Here is a 22,633-nt window from a genome sequence, read left to right on the forward strand (position 1 = left end):
CGACATGAACTTTTAGGCACAGTAAATCAGGACTGAAGCTCTATTGGTAGATTTGAGCAGCATCTTTGACTAGAGAGACAGTCACGCGTGCTTGTACAACCCCAGAATAAACTGCTTGGGTACATATATACTTACACATGGGTACCCATATATGTACTTATATATGGGTACATATATACTTACACATGGCTACCCATATATGTACTTATATATGGGTACATATGCTTACACATGGGTACCCATATATGTACTTATATATGGGAACATATATAAGTGAGGCAGTTACTGAACGTTATATATTTCAAGGGGACATCAATAGATACTATGTAGGTGTGGATAGGTGGACGTTTCGTCCTCTCAGCATGATGTACCTGAATTGTGTACCTGAGTGAAAACAGCTGATGCGCTGACTAGTTAGTCCGTTACATACAAGGCTTCTACTTGTGGCTGTCAAGTCATGTAACAGGCCTGCAGTATGCAACTATTAAATTGCAATATTCACCTTTCACTTTGCCTTGAATATTGCAGTATCAAACCTGCAGAACAGGTTTGATACTGTCTGGTAATGCAGAGACATTGAAACTGCTCTGTGAATGTATTATTAGTTTTTGTAGTCTTTTCTAAGTGACTACAAACATGTCTTCCATAACTCAGTGCGAAAGTGACTTTTCTACGAAGCCACCTGTCTTTTAACGTGTCATGGTTTTGTGTGTATAAGGACTTTTATTTCGCTGATAGACTAGATGGCTGTATGGCCGTGCCTTATGGGATTTGTTTTGTTTTCATAAGTAACTTGCAAAATATGACAGAACTGTAACAGAAGAATGCAAAATGTAACAGGGGAAAAAATACATACAGCTGGTGGGGTCTGTGAGTGACAAGTTCCCCACACAGTATGAACACCCACATTACACCAGGGAGGGCAGGGCAGAGCTGTAGCCACAGAGCAGTGCATTGTGGGCCATGCAGCTGGAGCCAGATGAGCAGTGGTTGTCAGGTGAGTGTCACACTGAGCCAAAGCTCGCTCTTGCCGTGAGGTGCAGCACGGTGCAGCTGGCCAGAGACAGACTGGGAGCCCTGGCTGTCAACATCTGCTCCAGAGACTGTACCATCTGCCACAGGCCCGGGGGGAGCATCCTCTCCATCGCAGACCAGCTGCAGGGCCACAGACACAGACCTGAGCAGTCCTGCAGAGACACAGAACAGGGCCAAGACACAGTCACTGCCATCCAATTAATACCACAGAGTGTTGGTCGTTTGTCTCAAACGCTTAGTTGTGTTTTATGGGAAAGAGAAAAAGAAGTCAAACCTAGCATTGGATAAAACTTTATATTGTTGAACGGGTTCGTGTTGACCACACTCGTAAAAGTTTGCTGAGACAGCGGCAGAAAATTGTCTTCGACATAAAAATCACAGGCCAAGCTCAAGAACTTCATTACCATGCTAGCACTTTACAATAAGGCATATTACATAAAGTAATTAATTACTTTATCAATGGTTGATAACTCATTTGCTACTGTGTTATGAATCAGAAATGTTATAGTACATTAATGAAAAGACTTTTTTTTGGGTTGCCAGGTTGGAAGCCCATGTAGGTAGAGTCTTCATAGACAGACCACCTGATTAGATGAGGATAGCCACACTTACCAGTGGCAGCTTTGCTAACCTCTACCTAAACTTTAACAAATTAACAGTAGTTGCCGTCGCTACTGCATGAAAATCAACTTTTTGTTCATGACCCGCACATCTTCGAGTCATGTTAAATGTACACTGCGTTCGAAGAATGTTAATCTGCAGGCATCACCAGTCAAGTGGTTTCCAAGAGTGTCTATGGAGACTCCCTTGCATGTGAGCTAGCAACCTGGCAACGCAAAAAGCCTTTTTATAGATGCATTACAAAAATAAACACTATTACCCATTAATAAAGCAATTATTAACCATGTATGAAGTATGCCTTATTGCAAAGTGCATCATTAACTTTTAGTTCCACACCTACCGTAGGGATTTAGCTCATGCTCTTATTCATTCTTGGCACTCCTATTAGTGACTAATGCCGAGTGGACCGACAGATTTTAGCTGAAATTTCGAGATCACTAAATTTAAAACTAACCAATAAAGGCTGTAAGGTGAGGATCAAATTCACATAAACGCAGACAGTCGGTGTGAAGTGTACCAATTATTTCTGGGATGATCAATTATGGAAAGTTGGAGGTAAAGCCAGAAGAGGCTGGGGAAAAGGTTGCAGTTTTGTTTTTGTTTGTTTATTTTTACATGAGGATGATGTGGCACAAGCAACGGGTAAGGATAAAGGCTGTTAATGGCATTAGCAACAACTAAGCAACAAATATCAACTGCATGTCCACTGAAATGTTTGATTCTTCCCTGTAAGACTCTTTTTCCTGCTATTCTCAAACAACCGATTTGTTGGGACGTATTTGTTGCACATACGTATGCTGGTACGCTCTGTCATGTGCATCTACCTCAGACATGTATGTAAGTAACCTGCTAACATCTATTTCAGCATCTCTGGTATATTCTCTGCACCATTGCACTTTATCACCTCTTATTTCACCTGTATAAGTCAATTCTTGTGTATATATCTTAAGATTGTTGTGTTGTGGTGTTGTTATTCTATGTTAAGTACACTGAGAGAGCCGCAAAACCGGAGTCAAATTCCATGTGTGTGCAAACCAACATGGCTGATAAACATGATTCTGATTCTGAACTATTGGACGACAATGCTCCAACTGATATCTAAAACTCAGCAAATCTTGATAACAACAAAATGTAAAAATGAAAATCCTTATACTAAAGAGCCATCCATCCATCCATCCATTATCTGAACCACCTATCCTGTTCTCAGGGTCGCGGGGATGCTGGAGCCTATCCCAGCAGTCACTGGGCGGCAGGCAGGGAGACACTCTGGACAGGCCGCCAGGCCATCACAGACACTAAATATATACTATACTATATATATATAGATATACTAAAGATTTCCCAACAAAGTATATTTGCCCACCATGCCACAGTGGGATAATCCTCTGCCAAGCTACCGAGTCTTCCCGACACATCCAGTTACCCACCTGGATGCATGTCAAGGTAAGGCAGAGCCTCAAACAGTCAACATGAGTAGATACGGGTCATCGCCATTATCGTTAAGACCTTTTATTTCATCAATTTAGAAGAAAACAGAAAAAGTAAAAACAGTGTACAAAGTTTATATTATTTGTTTACTAAAGCTGGTGTCCTCGGTCTCAGGAATACAAGAGGGCAAGTACAAAAAGTTGAAATAAAAAATAAAAAGTATAAAATGCATTTCCCTATTTTCAGAGGGTGACAGCAAAGGGTGAGTGTGCATAGGAAAAAGCAAAAAATCAGGCTCAAAATTTTAACAAAAAAAAAAAAAGGTTTGTTTGCAAACCATGGAAGTGAGAACAATATAATAAAAACCATTACATTCAATAACGTATGATGCACTTTTGAATAATGATTATCAGTCATTGGAAAAAAAAACACTGAACAGGTCTGGGCGTATCATCGTACATTTTTGAAGTAAGATTTCGAGTTTTCAAGGTTCTTGATTTGGCTTCAACAATCTGTGGGGGGATAATGATTCAAAGGAGCAAGTCTTGTTTCATTTGCGTCGACAATTCAATTCACATAAACAAAAAAAAGAAGCTAATTTAGTTCTTACCAACCACAAAGTACAAATAACAGTCCAAATACAATCATTTTGGGCCTGCAAAGTGCATATCATTGGCACAGTCAACGTAATTTTTAGTCAATGCTGGTCTCACGTAGCCTAAGTAATTCAGAATCTAGTGAAAGGATGGAAGTCCCCCATCGTAACGCATCAAAGATGACTCTGTGCATTTCCCCTGAAGCCCAGTGTGTTTGCAGCGCATGCCTGGAGAAATGTACTATCTTAAAGTGACCTCATTGAGGCTGCAGCGAGTGCACTGGGAGGAAAACACCCAATACTGTACTTTAAAGGAAAACCCAGAGAACGAGAGAGAGAGAGAGAGAGAGAGAGAGAGAGAGAGAGAGAGAGAGAGAGAGAGAGAGAGAGAGAGAGAGAGAGAGAGAGAGAGAGAAAGAGAGAGAGACAGAGAGAGAGAGAGAGAGAGAGCGAGAGAGAGACAGAGAGAGAGAGAGAGAGAGAGAGAGAGAGAGCAGAGAGAGAGAGAGAGAGAGAGAGAGAGAGAGAGAGTGGACAGCAGGGGCCATGGTGCCTTGATGGGCCAGTTCAGAGCAAACCAGGAAGTGTTTGTAACAGCATTCAGACAGTACGGCGTGAACTTCGCACTTACTTCAGGGCTTCTGGAGGGACTTTTTTTTTCTTTAATTATGGTGAATACAAAACCTTATTTTTTCAATGTCAAGGATGTGCAAACAGTTACAATTGAAATCCACTTGCAAGCCAGCTTTCACATCTTAATGTTTGCTCTGGCTCTGTATTCTTTTTTATGTCTCGTTCCTCACATCAGACTGTATTGCACAATTTATCAGACTCGTCAGGTTGTGGCTTAACGATATAATTGAGACCTACTGGTGGTTGTTTTGCATTTAGCTTAAATGGGGTAGTAGAATAATAATAAATATTCTTGTTAGATGAGAATTCAGTCTTATGAGAATCAACCATTTTTACAACAAGTATGCAGAAAGATTAACTTTATTTGATACGGTACATTCATGTTTAAACCCCCCCAGATTTTTTTTGATGACTTGGACTTGATGGTATTGGAGTTGTTTCCAAGTCTTAGTAAGGATAAGATGAATATATCCCTCTCCTAACAGGCAACATACTCACTGCTCACATGACTTTGTTGGTCCACAATACGCCTATTTCCCCACTTTAAATGGTCAATTCAATTTCAATCTTTTTTTTTTAATACAAAATGACCCTTTTCAAAATTCAAAGCAATGGCCTTATTTGTGCATAACATACATTTTCCCTATTCATTTTGGTGTATGGCTGCCTGCTCAGTACAGAACATTACAACCAGGAAATGCAGGGTAGTGTTATCTTTTGCCATGGAGAGTCTTCAAAGGCCACACAACAACCACAGTTTTCTTTGTTTTGTCTAGTATTTCCTCCTTCCTGTAAAGCATAACTTGTAGAATGTAACGTTTTATCCATTTGACGGTATTTGTAGACAATGCTGGGAGAATGAGGCTGTGACCCCAGTCTTTTGAGTGTGCAGTCAGGTGGGGTGAGGGGAGGTGGTGGGACCAGAGGAATGTATAGAGACTTGTTCAGGCTGTCCCACTAGCAGAGTAGGAGAACTGGGGGAAGTGGGGTCTTCGTTCACTGTCAAAGGACTCCATATTGTCATCTAGGATAGAAGGGAAAGAGTTAGTCCTTATTCACTCATTCATCAGACTCCTCTACCTTAGCAGTGACACTGAAAGGATTATCATACCATTTAAAATATAACCTACAGTGAATATGATGCACAAAGCTATAATACTGACAACCGTACACATTTTAAGTTAATTTCAAGTTTCTTTTATTAACCCCCTTGGGGAAATTTGGCTACTGCAAATCAACCCATCCTAGCTGTGACCTGTGTAGCTAGGAGCAGTGGGCTGCCACCTTCATGCTGCACCCGGGGACCAACTCCAGTTCTTTTCCCATTGTCTTGGTCAGGGGCACAGACAGGAGTATTATCTATGCATTTTACCCCCCTTTTTCACCCCAATTGCACCCCGGTCACAGAGTCGTCCTGGTCGCTGCTCCACCCCCCACCCCCTTGCCGATCCGGGGTGGGCTACACACTACCACATGCCTCCTCCAATACATGTGGAGTCACAAGCCGCTTCTTTTCACCTGACAGGAGTTTCACCAATGGGACATAGCACATGGGAGGATCACGCTATTCCCCCCAGTTCCCCCTCCCCCCTGAACAGGCACCCTGACTGACCAGAGGAGGCGCGAGTGCAGCGATCAAGACACATACCCACATCTGGCTTTCCACCCCCAGACATGGCCAATTGTGTCTGTAGGGATCCCCGACCAAGCTGGAGGTAACACTGGGATTTGAACCGGCGATCCCCGTGTTGGTAGGCAACAGAGTAGACCGCAACGCTATCCAAACGCCCCCAGACAGGAGTATTTACCCTAACATGCATGTTTCTTTTGATGGTGGGGGAAACCGGAGCACCCGGAGAAAACCTACTGCAGACACAGGGAGAACATGCAAATGCCACACAGAGGACGACCTGGGATGACCCCCAAGGTTGGACAATCCTAGGGTTGGAACCCAGGACTTTTTTGCTGTGAGGCGACAGAGCTAACCATTGGGTCACCGTGCCACCCACATACAGTATTTGCAAATAGCATCTGATGGACTTTCTACAATATGGTGCCGATTCTCCAGGAGAGGGCAGAGTACTCTCAATGGAGTTAGGTACACCTGACGATTATTTCACTCGCATCGATGAGCTACCCAAATATACACTTACCAATATTTATCTGTATTATTTAATTAATTTTGATTTTAAAGTAGATTCAGGGAACAGTCTCTCATGAGTCTGACAGCTTAAGATCTGATCCAAAATGAAAGTCAAATCGGAAAAAAAAAAATCAAGATCAAGTTGGGGTTTTCACATGACAAATTTGACAACCCCTGCAAAAAAAAAAAAAACATAGCTGACTTTAGTAGCTTGGGTTGCTTGAAAGTTCAACTTCCTATTCTTATACTACTGCTCAGAGGGAGAGGAAAATTTAGCAGAAGCAAGTCAGATGGCAGTGCATCCTCTCTTGAGATTTGACAATGGATCCATCTGTAAGCCATGTTCAGACTTGCAGCCAGTCAGACACAATGCCATGAAACTCTGCCATGTAATATTTCAAAATAATAGTTCTATTGTAGTACTCTGTCAGATGCAGAACAGCTGTATTATGTGTGTGTGTGTGTGTATGAGAGAGTGTGTAACTGTGTGAGTGCCTGTGTGTTACCTTGTCCAGGTGGCGTAATAGTGATGGTCTGTGCTGTGAATTCCTCATCAAAATACCGTGTGTCCGTTTCTGAGGTAACCTGGGGCTTAAAAGGCGGGACCAGCTGTCGGAGAGAAGAAGAAACACACGACCACATCAGTGCTGTCAATCACACTGATAACGACTGAAGAACCGCCGACCTGCTATGAGGTGTATAGACAGTTGTACTTGGTATTATGGTGAGGAACAGTGAACAAGAGTGTGTGTGTGTGTGTGTATGTGTGTGTGGTGGGGGGGGGGTGTTACACCACAAATAAAGACAAGCTTATCAAGTTATTTTATCTTGTTTTAAGTCTAATAAGGCTTATTTTAAGATATTGCTTACCCCACTGGAAGGCAATATTTGCTTGTTTCAAGATAATGTACTTATTGCATGATTATTAGACTTGTCATAGGGAATTCCCATTAAGCAGGGGAAGAAATCTACAAATCAAGGAAGCTGATGTAAGATAATCTCTTCATTACACTGAATGTCTTATCTGATACTGTGAAACAAGTGAAAGTTCTTGAAACTATTTGTCAATGCGAAAGAACATTTTTACTAGCAATATCTTGAAATAAGCATGACAAAAAATTCCCCCCTTTTCTCCCCAATTGTATCCGGCCAATTACCCTACTCTTCCGAGCCATCCCATTCACTGCTCCACCCCCTCTACTGACATGTGGAGTCGCCAGCCGCTTATTTTCACCTGACAGCGAGGAGTTTTGCCAGGGGGACATAGCATGTGGGAAGCTCACACTATTCCCCCCAGTTTCCCCCCTCGCCCCCGAACAGGCACCCTGACTGACCAGAGGAGGCACTAGTGCAGCGACCAGGACACATACCCACATGCCACCTGCAGACATTGCCAGTTGTGTCTGTAGGGACGCCTGACCAAGCTCGAGGTAACACGGGGATTTGAACCAGCGATCCCCGTGTTGGTAGGCAGTGGAATAGACCGCTGCGCCACCCGGACGCCCACAGCATTACAAAAATTGAAACAAGATATATCCCTTGATAAGCTTGTTTTTTTGTGTTAAGTATAAAAAAAATAATCTGACCTTCTTTTCATAGACGTCTTGCCATTCGATTCCTGCAAAGAACTTGTGCTGCATAATCTCCTTGGCATCATCTGGACCTCCGCCTAACCTGAAAGAAAAGCACATTGGGAAAAATGAGTTTGTTTGATAATGTCAAGGAGCAATTTTAAAAAAAATCTTCTTCTACTGCTTTCAGCTTGTTCCCCATTTCTCAGGGGTCGCCACAGTGGCTCTTTGCCCTCCATAGCTTTCTGTCCGACGCATCCCTCTCCCGCAGTCCAACCCTCCTCAAATCCTCCTCTATCTGGTCTCTCCATCTTTTCCTTGGTCTTCCTCTTTTTCTTTTGCCAGGTATTTCCAGGTCCAGTACCTTCTTTGCTATATAGTCTATGCCTCCTCTCTGTACATGTCGGCACCATCTCAGTCTTGTCTCTCTCAGCTTCCCATCCATTTCTCTGATCTTGAATGTAGCTCTCACTTCTTCATTTCTCTTCCGGTCTTTTTTAGTCACACCCAAGGACCAAAGCAGCATGTTCATATCTGCTAGCTGTAATGTAGAGTCTAGCCTGTCTGTTGTCACTGCTTCCATGCCATAGAGCACGACAGGCCTAACTATCAATTTGTATACTTTGCCCTTTGCCATCAACAGCATTCTTTTGCCGCAAAGTACTTTTTTTTCACACAAAATCATTCATGGAAACTGTCTCCTTCAAGGAATATTCTGCTGAAAGCGGTTCTAATGCTTTCTAGCTTAGGGCCCTGTAAAAATGAAACAATGCCTATTTGTAACTGCTTTTGGCAAACAAAACCAGAAGACATGCAATTTTGAGACCAAATGGTGATGCTTTTTCCTCTGGCTATTTTTCTTGATCAGCTAATCGGGAGCCAAGAAGCGCCAAGTAAACCATGTGTACCTTCTCCAAAGGAGTTGAATCAAGTGCAACTGGACTTGGTATATATCCATGAAGACGTTTCGCCTCTCATCCAAGAGGCTTCCTCAGTTCATACCTTTCTGACTAGACCAAGCTAGTCTGACTGGCTGGTGATGAAACTCAGATATTTATTAGTTTCATCACCAGCCAGTCAGACTAGCTTGGTCTAGTCAGAAAGGCACGAACTGATGAAGCCTCTTGGATGAGAGGCAAAACGTCTTCATGGATATATACCAAGTCCAGTTGCACTTGATTCAATTCCTTTGGATAACCATGACCTGGATGAATGAGAACATTCACAGACACGTGTACCTTCCTCCCACCATCCCATCCATAAGTTGTCAAATACTGTGTTAGAAGGATGTAGCAGGGTCTCCTCACCTCTGCTTGGGGTCCTTCTTGAGCAGACCGGAGAGCAGAGAACGTCCCTCCGGTCCCAGCGTCCGAGGGAAGCGAATGTCCTCCATGAGAATGAGCTCGAACAGCTTCTCGTGGTCTTGGTTGTAGAAGGGCAGCCTGCCGCACATCATCTCATACATCACCACCCCCAGACCCCACCAGTCCACAGCGCGGCCGTAGTCATTGTCTTCCAGTACCTGGGGAAGGGCAGGGGGGAGAAGTATAACAAGCCGGGCTTTTGAGTTGTTCAATTAACGCAGACACTTGAACGCTTGAGTGCAACTTCAAAATCTTGGGAGGGTTTAAAAAAAAAATAACCCTCACAAAATCCTACTTGACGGTGTAGCCTGAGAAGTCTAATGACCCAACACTACATTTTATGAGTAAACACAGTTATGACTGTTGCTTTGTAGCACGCACTGCTCGACCTTTATAGCCGTCTGAGTAGGTTGTGTTTGGATATTTAAGGGCTGTGAAGACAGTGTATCTTTAGGCTGAGTATACAGTCCTGAGGCCACTGGCAGGCCATTCCAAACCCCCTTGTCCACTCATCCCCCACCCCACCCCACCCACCCCTCTCCCCGGCTCCCTGGTCTGGGCTTTTCAGTCAGGCAGCCCCAGCCAACACTGACTCACATCTCACATTAGGAGCATGGATAGAGTTTCCCCCGGAGCCCTGCATATTTAATCACCGGAGGGCCACAGTACACATTACACGCACAAATACACACAAACACACACACAGACCAGCAAGCAGCAGGGGCAGGGGTAGCCTGAGTAAGCATACATGTGGCAGCAAATACAGACAAACATCCTACACACAAACCAAACTAAAAACATGACCACAATGTCACTGAAACAAATACTCGACTTCAATTCCATGCAATGAGCTTTTTTTTTGTGGATGGTGTGTAATGGTCCAAACTTCTTCAGCTTTGAGTCCACTGAGCGGAGCAACCTGTTGCATGACTAATGCACCGCTGAGCAGACTTGCTCCAAGGACTCCGGGGACATGTACTGGATTCTACCTCGCCAGGCGGATGTTGAAGGTGAAATCGAGACAAGGAGAACAGTCTGTTCTTATAAACCTCCAGCAACGTGACGCAAGGTGATTCGGACCCAAGAATAGATGCAAAGGTAGAAAGATGTGGGTGGGTTAATAGAATTAGATATGGACACCGCGGTACATGGGCAGGGAGCGATGGCCCCGCAAAAACAGATGGACGAACGGCGTCCGTAAATGGAACAAAACTGCTGTTTATGTGTGTGTGTGCGTGTGTGTGTTTGCGGGCACACCGCCTGGCGCTGCGGTGAGTGGCGAGCATCGAGGAGGAGGAGGAGCACTCGGGAGGGCAGTGGGAGTAACGTGAAGCCGGCGTGGTGCTAGGATTACTGGGCCGTCTCTATTTCCAGCACTGCTGTCGTGTGATTCACACCGCGCGACAGCTGGGCCCGCAGCTGCCCCATATAAGTAGAAGAGCGCCACAGCTGTGAAGCTGCCAGGAGCGCAGGAGCCAAGCTCATCCCTCATACACGTAACCAGGACCGCCTGCCTGGGCCCCAGCACCAAGCTAACTCTGTTACACTGCCCCGAAGGAGCCGAGACATACTAGGAGGGAGGGAGGGAGGGAGACGAGAGAGATGAGACACAGACACTTGCTGCTGCTCTCAAACTCTACTTGATACTCCAACTTCTTTTCTCGGAGTTTTCTTACCGGTAGCCACGCACACGTCCAAGTTCAATTTCAAACACGGGATTGGACTCGTTCACATTTTTGTTCAGATATTCCCCAAAAAAGTGAATTTCCTCGGCAAATATTATTGGATTTGTTTAACTTAATGAAAGCGTCGCAGTGAGCGTCGCCCCCTCTCGTCTGCTCCAGAGACGGCCCGGCTCAGTGCCGCTGGGCAGTGGGTCGCTCTCTCTCTCTCTCGCTCTCTCTCTGGAATATTCCCAGACGTTGCAGCATTCCTGTGCAGCACACACAACAAGGTCATTGTTTACCGCAGAACAACCTGTAACACTGCCTGGCCTGCGCTCCACAGAGACGCTCGGCAGCGACCCCGTTGCTGTGGTAACGCCCCCTGATGTCTCCTGCGCTCCGCTGCCGAGGCAGGAGCCATCGCAGACCGTGTCTCTCTGTGGAAAGCAGAACTGGGGAGAGAGAGAGAGAGAGGCAGGGGGAGCAATGTGGGGGCTTCTGAAGAATTTTTTTTTTTAAGTTTCTTAGAGGCATCTTAAGAAGAAAGGTGCAGACAGGTATTGTGCTGTTTCAAACAAGTCTCTCTTTTTTTTGTGTGTCTTATCTTGCACAGCCATGAGAGGAATAAAGAGAGGGAGATGACTCTCTCTATATTCTGTTTACACAACAGCCCCCTGTAGCCTTCTGGTGCTGATGCAGGTAAATACAACAGGCTGCTGAGGGAGGCTTGGTCTGGCAGGTGAGAGGGATGCAGGGCCCTGTTGAGTTTCATGATGCGCAAAACACTGATGGAGGGCGTCCGGGTGGTGTAGTGGTCGCCAGTTCGAATCCCCGTGTTATCTCCAGCTTGGTTGGGCGTCCCTACAGACACAATTGGCCATGTCTGTGGGTGGGAAGCCGGATGTGGGTGTGTGTCCTGGTTGCTGCACTAGCGCCTCCTTTGGTCAGTCGGGGCGCCTGTTCAGGAAGGAGGGGGAACTGGGGGGAATAGCGGGATCTTCCCACGTGCTACGTCCTCCTGGTGAAACTCCTCACTGTCAGGTGAAAAGAAGCGGCTGGCGACTCCACATGTATCAGAGGAGACATGTGGTAGTCTGCAGCCCTCCCCAGATCGGCACATGGGGTGGAGTAGCAACCAGGACAGCTTGGAAAATAGGATAATTGGCCAAGTACAACTGGGGAGACACTGATGGAATCACGGGATGCAGACATAAAAAACGGATTGTGGGGACGAAAACAGAAGTGGCGTGGATATTCAAGGGAAATTTGTGAACGTATTAGGAATGTAAAGTAATTTTGTCCTTAGACCATCCATCGCATCCTCTTGCAGAAGCCCTGTCACGTTTCTGTGCCATTGTGCATGAGATGGTGTACACCACAGCGTGCACACATCAGTAAATGCACATGGGTTTGCTGCCGAAGCTACCAGTGTCACAGACGACAGCAAAATCAAACAAACCCAAAGAAACATGGCCACTTTATTACTGTAGCTGACTACGCAAACTTTCTTCGAGTAGAATTGATGAATAAAACAGAGGACACTGAAAATGGGGGGGGGGGGGGGGGCTTATTCCATAGGGTCCAAGGGACACAGCAAAATGGTACCGGGAGAGTTCCTGAAGGAAGTGTGTGTGTGTGTGGGGGGGGGGGGGCAGTGGCTCTGCCCAGGTTAGGGAAGGCATCCCGGGCACCAGTGGGGCTGTGGCTCCCCTTGTGCCAAAGAACAGCTGTAGCCAATATGACTTGTCCTCCAGGGGTGGAAGCTCACGTTCCCTGAGGCCACCCTGAATCCACCACACACACACACACACACACACACACACACACACACACACACACACACACACAAGCAAATTCCAAATGCAGGCTAAAAACAACGATCTGGCAACTGTGTCAACATGGGCACCCTTCTCCCAGAAAACATTCTTACAGCAAGTGGAAAGGGGGCTAACACTTGTATACACACACACATACACACACACACAATACCATATCAGGTTACACAGACCACTCCAACACTTGTCATACCTGCACGCAATGGCGAGCAGCCACACCCCTCCCCTGAACAGCACACATGAGAGCAGGCTGCCCTGCCCGGGGCACACGGCAGACTCATTAGCTCTCAGTCTTCAGCTGAAGATTAGAGAGGAATTTTGGGACAGCTGCCCACTCTTCCACATCCCTTTTATCCACTAGTGTCACAACAGTACGTTATGTCTCAATCAGGGGTTGTGGCGAATGAGAGTTTTCCGGCATTTACTAAATGTTAAAGGCGCTGAGGGATCATTCCGAATGTCATGCATCATTTTGACTGAATCAAAGTTTTGGTAGTTTTTCTTTTGAGAAAACTCTTGACTCGTACCCCTGTCAATCACCCGGTGCAGATGAAAAGTGGATGCGGCTGGGCAGTGGCCAATCCAGTCACTTCACGTGATGTAGCAGCATCTGTACACGAAAATTCCCGTCCCTGCTTGACATCTTAGTTCCGATCACTTTAAATCTTTACCTGCTATAAATTTTAACATTTTCGCTAAACACAGCCCTTGTAATGCCTAATGTAGTGTTGGCACGAGGCATTTTAATCCACTCACACAAATGCAACTCAAACTATGATTGGTAAAGTACAAATCAAATTACAAATTATGATGCAAATTATAATCTGTGCACATGAAAACAATATGATGGGTAAAAAAAATAGACCGACAGAATTTTGACAACCCCGTCTGATGGATCATGATTTATTATAGTGCAACCCGTGATGTTAATGTGCCTCATGTCATCTCATGCCCGATAACACTAGTGCTCTTTTATGAGCTCTTTAAACTAATTATTTATTCTTTATCTCTTCTATGAGATTACTTTAAATAATCATATCAATAGCAACTGTTATTTTCTGTGAGAAACTCTTTCTTTGAGCACACATATAAAGATGTGCCAAAACCAGGTCCAGAAAGTAAAACCAAGTATTTACTCCACCCATGTACTAAATCAGCTGATCTTGTTCCTCTATCTAGCTGAAGAGCGGTGTGTATATATGAAGAAAATCAGTGTTGTGGTTAAGCGATGCTACCTCAGGTGCCAGGTACTCTGGTGTCCCACAGAATGTTTTCATGGTGGCGCCATCTTTGATCCCCTCCTTGCAGAGACCGAAGTCTGTAATCTTTATGTGTCCATCTTTGTCCAGCATGAGATTTTCCAACTGAAAGTGAAGTAAAGACAGATGGAAAGCATCAGCACAAAATGACTGAATGAGTGAGCGTGGGGGGAAAGGCGTTGTCGGTGGCAGTGTGGGGGTGTCGAGAGACAAACGTAAAAAGGGACTAGCATCCGTATCGACAATTTATTTAATGGACTGACTAAGTGAAATGGTGGGGCCTTCTGGCCGCAGCGTATCTCATAGCGTCATGACTTGGCATTGCATGGTCTCTTAATATCGGTCTCGCCCCCCCCCCCACCTCCCTCCCTCTATGTGTGTGTGTGTGTAAAAGTCACCTGGCAGCTGTAGCTCACACGTGGGCCAGCAGTGCCTCACCAGAGTCAGCACATCCTCCAATCCTGCTACCCTGGCATTTTCAGGAGAACCCTAGCAGGCTGGGAGGCAGCCTCATAAACCCAAGGGGGGAGAGGGGAGGAGAGGGAGGAGGGAGGGGTGGGGCTGTGCTGACCTGGCTGTTGCACTTTCATCAACTGTAAGCGGTACAACTACGGATGCCCAATACGACACCACCACACTCTTCCAGACCATACTAAAACTCAGTCTATCAGTCAGTAGCGACCCATCTCCGCTCTCATCCTCAGACGGTTAGTCAAACTTAATGAATAGGCCTGTTTGATTAAAAAAGAAAAAAGAAAGAAACCTTAGAGCTTACATATTTTAGGGTGAAGTATTTTTATCTTTTCATCAATATCTACTATCAACGCTGCACCAACCACATATAATAGGAAGTTAAAGCGGCTACGTTTTGGATTTTTACTGACTGCGCGACCCATTGGGGTTTCACAGAGGAAAGACTTCTTCGTCGCAAAGACTGACATTCACCTTCTGGTAGCTTGTGCATTTGATTTGAAGAGATAAATGAGAGATGATGTGTTTATTTGGAAAAGCAGCTGTTTGCAAGATATACATCGATTAGGTCATGTAGCACTGATTGTGGCTATGTTTCCCATCCGTGTGTCGTAAATTGTTTCATCGGATTTTGCAGGGAATCCGAGCTAGAGACAAACATTTGCAGTCATTACATAGCAATATCTAATCTTCTACTTCGGTCATATTGAGGCATCGAAATTAAATTGAGACTGAAAAATCGGAGAAAAACTCATCGTAACGATTTTAATCACAAACACGGGCAAAAGACACCACTGTCTATGTGTTCCTGGACATGGTGGTTATATGTGCTGCTGGCTGATGGGCCGTGCCTCCCTGCAGCTGCAGTGAGGAGGTCTGGAGTCTGCTCTGTTTGGGGCGGGGGGGCACACACTGATCAATAAAGCCCTGGCTGCTGCTATTACACTGGAAGGAAATAAACCCCGTTCCTTCACAACCTGCCAAGGGAGAGACGATGGTAAGACGGAAAAGAAGGTCAGAGAGAAGCAGCGGAGAGAAAGCAAGGAAGAGAACGAGAACGAGCGAGAGAAGAAATACCGAGCAGAGAGCAGGAGAGAGAAAGGGAAATTGAGACAGACAGGACAGAGACATAGTGAGTTATCTCACCCACCTTTAAATCCCGATAGACCACATTTCTTTCAGCATGCAGGTAGTCCAGTGCCGACACGATCTCTGCCCCGTAGAACCGTGCCCGCTCCTCTGAGAACACACGGTCCCTAGACAGATGGAAGAAAAGCTGCAGGGGAGCAGGGGAGATTGAGAAAGAGGAGGCAGGGGAGACACAAAGAGCATATTGGATGGCTCAGGAAAAAAGTGGGGATTGTAAAACCTGCTGGAGAAAAAGTTAGAAAATATAGCGACGTACGACTGACTGACTTGAACCTGCTGCGACAGATTTACTTATGGTTAAGATTGTTTACCTCGCCACCGTTTGCATATTCCATGACGAAGCACAAGCGGTCGTATGTCTGGAAGGAGTACTTTAAACCCTGCAGACAGAGAATAAAAACAGCTTAAAGTCAAAATAGAGCAGCAGTGCTATCTATCCAAGAGTAAAGGAAGCTACTCATTAATCAACTAATAATAGTATAAACCATGTCATCGTTCAATGTGGTAGCTTTCAATTACGGTTTAGACCGCTAAAGTGATGACATCAATTTGGGTCCTTCGGGGCACTTTCGGATACATTTGATTTCTTGTCTATGGAAAAATAAATGAAAAGTTTGGATCTCGTTTGCAAACTAATTCCACTGCCATTACAATATGTTGAATGTTGTAGCTGTCGGGCAAAAACCACGTATCCGCAAAGGAGACAGTTTTACAGGACATGAAAAAAATCATTATTACTTCACTATTTTGTGACCAAACAACACCTTCGATTTGTGTAGGAACATTGGACATTCTCAAACTTTAAAGGGGTACATATAAATCAGATTTATGTATCCATCCCTTATCCAAGCTGCTTATCCCAATCAGGGTGGCGGGATGCTGAAGCCTATCCCAGCAGTCACTGGGCGGCAGGCGGGGAGACACCCTGGACAGGCTGCCGGTCCATCACAGGGCCAACACACACACACATTCACACCTAGGGACAATTTAGTATGGCCGATTCACCTGACCTACATGTCTTTGGACGGTGGCAGGAGACACAGGGAGAACACGCAAACTCCACACAGAGGACGACCCGGGACGATCCCCAAGGTTGGACAACCCCGGGGTTCAAACCCAGGACCTTCTTGCTGTGAGGCGACCGCGCTAATCACTGCACCACCGTGCCGCCCTATAAATCAGATTTATATTGTGAAAAGAAAATTGCCTAATTTGCAGATACTGCAATAAATTAGAGGTGACAACGGCTCATCAGTTATACATCTGAACGAATCTGTGAAAAAGCTGCAGTGTGGAACTTGACCCCCCCCCCCGACATCCAGACCTGACCAAGCGTCTCAACGAGCAAGAAAATAGTTACTTTTTCTTACATGCCTAGGTACATGTTTTTTTTTACCCTTCTTAATGCTCCTGTTTTTATCGTTAAAAAGATATTACGCCAGCAACTGATACTGCCATGATAGCATGTGACGTAAGTAGGAGGGCAACAGAGGAGGGCAGAGATGGCAGAGATGATCGTGAAATGGTGTCATTAAATTATCCTGAGCTAGGTAATGCTAGGGATTTTTCTTTTCTATTGCACCTTCAAAGCTGACCAGAATTCAGCTCAGCAAACAAAGCATTACATTACTGTGGCATCATCCAAAACACAAGTTCAAAAATAATGCCGGCCATAGTTGGATGATCTTTTTAAATCCCTATACAGTTTTTCTATTCAGCTGAAATACAGATGGATACAAAATCCCGTAGTTGGGCATCAAAATCATACATCACTTCAGAGGTTTATTGTCAACCACATCTGTGTGCATCGAGGTGTTGAGGCTCTCCAACAGCTGTTGTGCGACACTTGCTTTTTCAATTCACTGTAATGGCCACATCACATTATGTGCTGCCTACGCCCGCCACTTACATGACTGTTAAGAGGAGCTGTTTAATGCAATGCACCTCAAGACTTTTACAGAAAATGGTAACTGATAAAAGAGGTCCAGAACTGCCATTAGAGGCCAAGGTTTACCGCGGCCCTTGTGAGCAGCATTCCTGGTAAACCTCCCCTCCCTTTTGTTGTCTGAATTTCTGCTTCCAGGTTGGAGTGGAGAAGTTCCTGAGTATCTTTGTGAGCTGCAGCAAGGTTTGCTTTAGGTATATAGATGAATCCTCTTACTGTCAAGAACGGATGCTTGGAATTCTGAAGCACTCGGTTCTCTGTGAGTGTGTGTGCCACTTCATCCTGAAAAAGACCACAAAGAGTGTTTGTGCAACGCCCACAATGGCTAAACCATTTAGTTTTCAGACATCACCCCACAGCCCCACGCCTCATGCGCTTTCCCAACATTACTTTCTCGATCGCCCGCCTCTCACTTTTGCAACGATCACCTCCTTCTTCAGGATCTTCATAGCATAGTAGCGTCCTGTCGCCTTCTCCTTTACCAGAATGACTTTGCCAAAAGTGCCTTTTCCCAGGAGTTTGAGGTATTCAAAATCGTGCATAGTCTAAAGGAGACACATGGGGAGGGAACGGCATCTGGTTACAAACAGAGACATTAACAAATTCATGCTCTAACTAGTCAAGACACACAATCCAACTGACAACAACACAGTGGCATTTAAGGTGCCATTTCAGCCACCACACAATTTCCACTCCTCTAATGGTTCGGCCTATATGCAGGCGTGTCTTGGTTAACCTCTGACCCCCAGTGCTAAAGGAGAATGTTGAAAATGGTTGCACGGGGGACATCCAATCCGGTGGCCTTGGACCTTTGTGTCATGACTCAGAAGTACACGCACAGGGGTGGTGACACCCAGCGGACATGCTATCTGGTGCCAAGCCACCCACGACTGATGTTGGTAAAAAAGCAGGGGGCTAAAGAGAGGCAAAGTGAGCTGAGATGAGGTAGGGTAATGGCAAATGAGGCTGAGTGGATGAGTGAGTGCAAGGGAGGGAGAAATTAGACTGAAATTAAAAGAAAAATTCTGTTTTTTTAAACAAACGTGATCTAATTTTCATAGTTTTGCCATTGTGGCTATCGGTTATGAGATCGTTTTACTCACTGGTTTAATTTTGGAGATTTTGGACATGGTACCACCGCTAGACAGAACTTTACAAAGGAGTCTTATGGGTCAACCGAAAACAACCCTTAAACCTGTCCTTTCAACAACAACAACAACAACACCAACCCTAGTGCCTCAGTTAGGCTGTGTACCTGATTTCTCATTATCTATGACTTCTCAATTGTGCTGGCCAGGTAGTCAGTTGATGAGTAACTACCTACAGTAACTATAGGCTGGTTATTCCTGCAAGGTGAACCATGAAGTAGCTCAGCAATGTGATCAACCATTGATTATATTGGACATTCCAGGTAATAACTTCCAACTTAAACTCACATTTTCTCTTTCAGCTGTGTTACAGTGAACTTGTTGAAACACGTCTTATGTTCGTGTTCAGTTGCAACGAAAGACAACATTGTTGAGCTCAGTCCAGCATTGGCCCTATATCTGAAACCTTGATAATGAGGCCGGTGGGTAAAATATCATAACCGATATGCACGATGGCAAAAATTACAAAAATTAGATCCAGGTAGGCCTAGGCAATATTGACAAAATCAAATATCATGAGATTTTTGACTGAATACCTCAATATTGATAATGTGATGATATACTGAGCATAGAGTTAGCATTAGTGAGCATTAGTGTTTGATGAGATATTTTTATAACCAAGAACATTTTGAGAAATTAGCATGGTAATGTTGATATGGTGACCAAGCAGGTAGAGACAGTCATTGTTCATTGCACTCAGCTAAAAGTCAAATAAATTTAAGCTTAAGCGATATTTTTTTTTTTTTCGAAACCGTCAATGGTGTTGTTATAAGTGCTCAACTAATGAGGAGCGGAATATCAATACAGACACAGGAAAACTTTTTTTATTAAAACTTGTTTTTACTGTATCTGTATTTATATATATATATATGTATGTACATATATATATATATATATATATATATATATATATATATATATATATATATATATATATATATATATATAATTTATTTATTTGGGGATTTTTCCCCCCCTTTTTCTCCCCGACTGTACTTGGCCAATTACCCGACTCTTCCGAGCCCAGACCGAGGGTGTAAAAAAATTGAGTAGCCCTTTAAAGTGATGAGGACCATAGCAGGGTGAGCTAAATTCTGGGATGGATAGCGGGTAATAAGAAAACATTGAGTCTGTGCTGTACCACTTTTTGTCGGGGTTTGGTCAGGTAGACCTCCATGTCCATGGGGTCTGGGGAGGAGTCCATCATCTCCTCCTCTTGTTTCTGCAGACCAACAGCCACCGCCTGGATAGCTTTAGTCCATTCTTCCCTTAAGGAGGAATAAACGATGGAAAGATTACATCAGCCCATTTACCATGATGCAACCCCAACAGCCCAATCATGTAATTGTCTTCTTATCAACAGGAAGCAAATTTCAAGCATGACTGTGGCCAGTAGCTGGCAAACTTAGTGTTAGAGTGTAATGTGTGTGTATGTGTGTGTACATGTGTTTGTGTGTGTCTCTCTCTCCTTGTGTATAGAAATCTTAACTGCTCTCTAGAAATAGGGGGAAGTTTTTTGCACTTAGCTTAAATGACATGCTTTTGTAAGCACTTGTGAGCTGTTCCTGCCTGCTGTTTTTGTTATATGAGCTGTGAGTTGTGGGTGCTCGCTTGCCTCTCCTCGGGGGTCTCCACGTGGAAGGTGCGCTCAATGACGGTGGTCCACTGCAGGCATCGGATGATAAATGTGTTGGGCTTAGGCCGCTCCGTCTTCATCAGCTGGCACTCTGACCACAGCCAGAGAAGAGAGAGAACGAGAGCGAGAGAGCGACACACACACAGAGAGAGAGAGAGAGAGAGAGAGAGAGAGAGAGACAGAGACAGAGACAGAGAGAGAGAGAGAGAGAGAGAGAGAGAGAGAGAGAGAGAGAGAGAGAGAGAGTGGCGGGAACAAAAGAGAGACCCACGGTTATAGCCATTTATCTTTATTGCTTCCCTACCAGACACTGCTGGAGCCACCACTGGCCACTATGGAACAACACAGCAGGTGCACTTCAGAGGTGGGAGGATGCTTGATTTGCCTTACATTTAAAACTTAACTTTCAAAACTATGGACACCATGCAATTTGAAAACTGTGCAATTTGTAATGCAAAAAAATAAAATAAATAAATAATAATAAAAATTCAACAGATCCTTTAATTCAAAAAAATTATAAATCCTTGCACCTTTGCCTCAAATACAGTTTTTATAAGCAGTTTTTAAAACAATTACTCATAAGGGCATTGCAGCCGACTCTAGAAAGCAGAGTTCTCCATCTGCATCTCTTTCCCCTTAAGATCTGTTTCCAAATGAAACATGTCAGCAAATACGTCCGAGTGAGACACAAAATGGCCTCTGCCTGATGGATGGAAGATAGGAGAGTGGACCACCACTGAGATCCAACATGGCTCCATTGGGGGGGGGGGGGGGGGGGCTTTGTAATCCAGCTGCAGCAGCCCTGTCTGCAGCACCACACCATGTGTACTCTATGGTGGGGTCACAGTGGTGACAAACTCTAAGCCAATGCTGATGGAGACAGCGCCTCAGAGCAGAGGCTGGATAAATAATTGAAATCAAGCGGCTAATAGCCACGATAACTCAAGAGTGTCAGAGAGGAAACATTTTGTTAAACAAACAGTATGCTGTCTAATTGCTGTGCCCAGTCATCTGTGCAGCTTACCCTAGCAACATTTTGTGATGTGAAGACAGAGCGGACCGGGCATAGTTAACAGTACAGTATAGAGAGATGGGAAATATACAGAAAGGAAACTTTCTGTTGCTACATTTTTATGAAGTGATCTTGACATCATTAAAACGACTAAAACTTGAAAGTGTGTAAAGTGGTTTCACTTGCTATGCCCTGGAGGGATTTCCCTATTGGTACAAGAGTAGAACTTGCACCAAGGAGGCTCAGATTATGCTACAGCCGCTTCACTTCTAGTGCCTATTACTTATATCTTGTTTGCAATCCTGAATACGACATTTACCAATCTCAAATACACGAATTCTAATAATTTTTCATCCAATAGGGCTACTGGCATGCTTTTTTTTAAACATTTTCATGTCATCTTTCCTTCATTTTCAAGGGAAAGTAGAAGAATTGAGTACAGACAAATTCAAACCAAATATGAGAATTTATCCGGTGAAACACAAACAAAAAGCATGTAATAAGCCGGCAAAATGAGGGCAAAATACAGTTGCAAACATAAAGAGAAGCAAAAAAATGCAGTGGTTTTCTTTAAGCAGATACTCACGTGCTACAGAGAAGTTATTTAAGGGGGTTTCCAGCTGGTCCACATCTTGCGGTCGCTCCTTGTAGCCAATGAATGTACCATCACTCTTCAGTAGAAAATACCTCGGCCTCCAGGTCTTGATGTATTCTCCTGATATAAGAAAGATGTAGAATAGGATTATTGTTACTGAAAATAACCTATAATGTCTTGTGATGAGCCAACAGAGATGTCATCCCACAGAGGAGTCATATGCAGAGTCATATGCATTTGAAAAACTCGTCCTTGTGCACAGTTTGACTGTCAATATGCCGACCATCGCACGACCCTTTCATTTACATTGCAGTTTGGTGATTAATGACATGTGGAGCTCTCCTTTCTCTCTCCAAATTCCCAGAGGTACGACCCATTTTCTGCTATCTAATTGCTATGCTGTTCAGTAGTGCTCCCTAAAAAAAAAAAAAAAAAACACCATCTTGTCACCCTCTTGCTTTTAGTGAAGGTCAGCAGCAGGACAAACAGTGGTTTTAGCTGGAGTCAGGACCCTTCGCCCTGCCCCGTC

General features: G+C 44.5%; 1 protein-coding gene across 2 annotated transcripts in view; it reads right to left on the reverse strand.

Moving 5' to 3' along the window:
• Positions 1–4,195: 4,195 nt before the first annotated feature.
• Positions 4,196–22,633, reverse strand: part of akt1 (v-akt murine thymoma viral oncogene homolog 1) — a 38,375-nt gene continuing 19,937 nt past the window's right edge. For both annotated transcript variants that reach the window (XM_056296504.1, XM_056296503.1), the window contains exons 3-14: positions 22,096–22,224; positions 20,477–20,588; positions 20,003–20,129; positions 18,127–18,258; positions 17,930–17,995; positions 16,080–16,148; positions 15,770–15,895; positions 14,125–14,253; positions 9,334–9,548; positions 8,042–8,129; positions 6,962–7,064; positions 4,196–5,336 (exon numbers count right to left, since the gene is read on the reverse strand). In XM_056296504.1, the coding sequence (XP_056152479.1) occupies positions 5,257–5,336; positions 6,962–7,064; positions 8,042–8,129; positions 9,334–9,548; positions 14,125–14,253; positions 15,770–15,895; positions 16,080–16,148; positions 17,930–17,995; positions 18,127–18,258; positions 20,003–20,129; positions 20,477–20,588; positions 22,096–22,224 (1,376 nt within the window). In that variant the 3' untranslated portion in view covers positions 4,196–5,256. The remainder of the gene's footprint in view (positions 5,337–6,961; positions 7,065–8,041; positions 8,130–9,333; positions 9,549–14,124; positions 14,254–15,769; positions 15,896–16,079; positions 16,149–17,929; positions 17,996–18,126; positions 18,259–20,002; positions 20,130–20,476; positions 20,589–22,095; positions 22,225–22,633) is intronic.

The sequence above is a fragment of the Lampris incognitus genome, chromosome 16 (assembly GCF_029633865.1).
Source record: "Lampris incognitus isolate fLamInc1 chromosome 16, fLamInc1.hap2, whole genome shotgun sequence".
NCBI lineage: Eukaryota > Metazoa > Chordata > Actinopteri > Lampriformes > Lampridae > Lampris > Lampris incognitus.